Source organism: Tetrao urogallus, assembly GCF_951394365.1.
Source record: "Tetrao urogallus genome assembly, chromosome: 2".
Lineage (NCBI taxonomy): Eukaryota > Metazoa > Chordata > Aves > Galliformes > Phasianidae > Tetrao > Tetrao urogallus.
In genome coordinates, this window is record NC_136814.1 from 103,220,271 (window position 1) to 103,224,626 (window position 4,356).

At 60.0% G+C, this 4,356-nt stretch overlaps 1 protein-coding gene across 1 annotated transcript; it reads right to left on the bottom strand.

Moving 5' to 3' along the window:
• Window positions 1–843: 843 nt before the first annotated feature.
• On the bottom strand, window positions 844–3,353 carry KRTCAP3 (keratinocyte associated protein 3; the record flags this gene model as incomplete). The annotated part of the gene is made up of 5 exons (XM_079532434.1): window positions 844–909; window positions 1,062–1,196; window positions 1,377–1,577; window positions 2,975–3,034; window positions 3,135–3,353. The coding sequence occupies 5 exons, from the start codon at window positions 3,351–3,353 to the stop codon at window positions 844–846; spliced, it is 681 nt and encodes a 226-aa protein (XP_079388560.1).
• Between the last annotated feature and the right edge of the window lie 1,003 nt (window positions 3,354–4,356).

Here is a 4,356-nt window from a genome sequence, read left to right on the forward strand (position 1 = left end):
TTCTGCTTCTACCCTCCAATAAACACATCTCAACCCTTCTGTGCTCCTGTTTGTCAGGGGATGCAGTGCCCAGGGACGTGTAGTTCCTGGAGGACAGAGCCGTAGCCCTTCCTCTCACTTCCTTGCCCCTCGACATGACTGCTAACCACGCAGCCTCCATGCTGAGGGGTGAAGCATCACACTGCAGCCTGTGCTGGGAGGCTGGGAGGAAAGGCTGATACACACCTTGCACTGTCCTTCGAGGAGCAGACCCAGCTTCCTGCAAGCATCCACAATGGAGAAACTGCAGCCAGCGTAAAAACAAAAACTTTTATTTACTCAAAGAAACAATGGAGGTTTACAGGAAAGGGGTTCTTCGTCTTCTGTTCATCAGCCTGCTTCTGAGCCCCAGCTCTGCATGTGGAGCACCAGCACCAAGGCCAACCCCAGCTATTGCCAGGCCTCAGCACTTCTTCTTGCCCTCACCCAGTCCCTCTACCTCCCCACAGCTGTGCATGTAAAGAGATTGACACAGCTTTCGGCGCATCAGGAGGATCCTTATGGCCCAGGAAGGGAGGATAGGGAGGGGTTTCATGAAACACAGCACGTGCTGGGTGAAGGCTGCTGGTGCTTCTGGGCAGTCGATGCCTGGGAGCAGCAGGGTTTATCCCAGGGAGGATGGTGGGGTCGTGGGGAGGAGCACAGCCCCATGCCTATACCTGCAGCAGGTGCAGCATCACCCCACTGTATGATAGCACTCGATGCAGCACCACCTGCAGGGAGAGAGAGTAGGTGTGTTGCAGCCCGTGACCTCTCTGCCGTTCGCTGCAGGGCCGTGCCCACACCACTGCACTCACCTCTCCACTATGCACAGGTCTCGGCCAGCCCCACCAGCAGCTGCCTCTCCTTCACCGTACCTGGCCTGGCCATCTGGAAGAAAAGAGGTGGAGGGCTGCAAAGGAATGCACTAACAGGGGGTGCAGGGAGTGCTGAGGTGGGGCAGGGAGCCCTCAGCCCAGTTGGGAGAGCCAGCAGTAACGGTAGGTCAGACAGGGATGCCTGTCTGCACCGTTAGGACGTACCTGGTCCTTGCTGTAGCCACGTGCACAAGGGCCGATGCCCTGCAGGACCAGGGCTGCCAAAGAGCACCTTCCAGCCAGCACAGCTTCTGCAGCTGCCAGCAGCACAGAGGGGAACCAGAGCGCCAGGGCCGTGTCCTGCAGAGCAGAAAGTGGGGAGTTTAGGGGGGCACAGACCGCAGCGCCCACCCAGAGCTGAGAGGGGCCCATTCAGACCAATGGAGGCCGGGATGGAGGGAAGAGAAAGAGAAAAAAGGCAGAGCATTGAGAAAGCAGAAGCAAAGGAGAGGGCTGAGCATCAGGCCCACAGGTACTCACATAGATGCGCGTGGTGTTGAAGGGACAGTCGTTGGTGGCTATGGCTGCACGGGCATCAGCCGGCAGCGCGGGGCTGTTGCAGCCCGTGACCAGGCGCATCCCACGGCTGTGGATGGTGAGCGCGATGGCCAGCGCCAAGCCCACGCTGCAGGCTGCAGACAGCAGACAGTTCAGCAGGGATACGCTCAGCAGGGCCCAGTGCTGCCAGCATAAGGAGAGCGCGTGAGAGCGGGACCGGCCACAGCTGGGGTAAGGCGTGGGGTTGGGCACAGCGTGGCTCTGCATGGGGTCACTGGGAACCCTGCAGAGGTTTCTGCTAGGCAGATACATGCTGTGCACACCCCCGGCTCTTGGTGTGCTTCAGCCATCCTCTGGGCTGTGCCTCAAAGAATCACAGAATGGCCAGGGTTGGAAGGGACCTCAAGGATCACAAAGCTCCAACCCCCTGCCACATGCAGGGCCACCAACCTCCCCATTTAATACCAGACCAGGCTGCCCAGGGCCCCATCCAACCTGGCCTTGAACACCTCCAGGGATGGACGGGGCATCCACAGCCTCTCTGGGCAGCTGTTCAGCACCTCACCACTCTCTCTGTAAAGAACTTCCCCCTGACATCCAACCTAAAGCTTCCCTCCCTCGACTTCAAACCATTTCCCCTTGTCCTGCTGTTATCTGCCCTTTCAAAGAGTTGATTCCCCTCATGTTTGTAGGCTCCCTTCAGGTACTGCCAGGCTGCACTGAGGTCACCCTGCAGCCTTCTTTTCTCCAGGCTGAACAAGCCCAGCTCCCTCAGCCTGTCTTTGTAGGGGAGGTACTCCAGTCCCCTGATCATCTTTGTGGCTCCTCTGGACCCTCTCCAGCAGCTCCCTGTCTTTCTTGTACTGGGGGCTCCAGACCTGGACACAGTACTCCAGATGGGGCCTCATGAGGGCAGAATAAATGGGGACAATCAGCTCCCTGTCCCTGCTGGCCACCCCTCTGCTGATGAAGATCTGATGCCTCACGCTGCTTCACCTCACCCGCAGAACCATAGAATGGCCTGGGTTGCAAAGGCCCACAGTGCTCATCCAGTTCCAACCCCCTGCTGTGTGCAGGTCACCAACCAGCAGACCAGGCTGCCCAGAGCCACATCCAGCCTGGCCTTGAATGCCTGCAGGGATGGGGCATCCGCAGCCTCCTTGGGCAACCTGTTCCAGTGCCTCACCGCCCTCTGGGTGAACTTCCTCCTAATATCTAATCTAAACCTCCCCTATCTCAGTTTAAACCATTCCCCCTATGCTATAGATGCAGAGCCACATGCCACAGAGGCTCCCCACGGCATCAATGCCTCACACAGCCCTGCCCTGTGAGACATCAGACGTGGGGCTGCAGCTTTACCCATTAGTTGGAACATTTCTGCCCCAAGAAGCCGCCCAGAGCCCAGGCTGCTGCCCACCCTTCTCCAGCACCAGGAGCTGCCACGGCCCCAGCAGCAGAGGCGGAAGGAGCTGCTGGGTCCAAGGTCCAAGGGAGCGGCTGCCCAGAGCACACAGAGCCACGCTGAGGCCCCCGCACAGCTCCATCCCCCTCATCTCTCACCCCGGCAGCCCCGCACTCACCAGGACAGCCCGGGAAAGGTTGCGCGACACCACGATGGCAACGATGCCCACAGCGATGCTCTGCGGGGAAGAGATCCTCGCTCAGCACAACACTGCAGCCTCACCCGCCCCCACCCCCTCTGGCCCAGCATGGGGTCCATCCGCACCGCACGGCTCTCACCAGCAGCCCGGACACCACGGACACGACGTTGGCCACCGCATACTCAGGGGTGACGGCACCCTTGGTCCTGGAGACGTGCCGCAGGACGGAGCCGTGCACGATGGCTCCCAGCACCAGGGTGCTGTGGCCCAGCACGATGAGACCCAGCCCAGCACGCATCAGGCGCTGCGGCTCAGCCAGGGGCCCCGGCCACCATCGCCCCGCACGCCTGCCCGCCATGGCCGCCAGCAGCAGCAGGAGCAGGCCGCTGGCAGCTGGAGCCGCCCCAAGGCGGAGCCCCACTCCTCCCAGGCCCGGAAAGAGGCAGCACTCGGGTATTTACAAAACAGTTTATTAAAAATAGGAAATGATAGAAATGAGATGCGGGAGCAGCGCCGCGTTCAGCCCCAAAGACGCATGCAGGGCTGTGGGCTCAGCCCCTCCGAGCACCCTCAGATAGAAAGGAGATGCAGAGGGAGCTGAGCGCTGGAGCACCCGGTGGCCCAGCAGAGCCCAGGCCAACGACAGCACGGGGCTCCAGGCTGCCTGCCAGAGGCCCGGAGCACACAGCAGCAGGGCAGGAGGGCCAAGCTCGGCTCCAGGATGCTGCAGCAGGGGACACAGCCCAGGGGAGCACACGCTGCAGCCCTGCACCTGCAGCGCAGGCCGACGTGCAGAGCTGCGGGGCTGTGCAAAACGAGTAAACAAAGTGCAGCCAAAGGGGAGCGGAGAGGCGAAGGGCCAGGCTGGTGCTGGATCCCTCTGCCCAGGGACGAGGCTCGTGACTGCTGCCACAGGTGGTTGCAGAGTTGGGGGGAATACAGAGGGGGAACAGGGCCTAAGGGCTCCCCTCTGCTTGCCTTTAAATTAAAAAAAAAAAAAAAAAAAAAAAAAGAAAACGAAAAAACCATTTCTGTGCTGTGCAAAAAGACACTTTGTACAATCCAAACAGAACAAATTCCATGCACATGAACGGGGCTACAGAACACCCCGAGCCAGGACCTGGCTCCCCAGCACCACCTGGCAAAATCCCAACAAAAACAGGGCTGGAAATAATACTGATGCGCAAAGTCCCCTTTAATAGGCGGGCAGGGAGGATTGTTGCTGGGCCCAGCCACAGCACATGCAGGATGAGCTTCCAAGCACTGCAGCTGGGGGCTTGCTGATGCCCTACGGTGATGGACAGACACAGAAGGGGTCACAGGCAACAAAGCTGCACCGGCCGCCCTGGAGCCAAGGGATG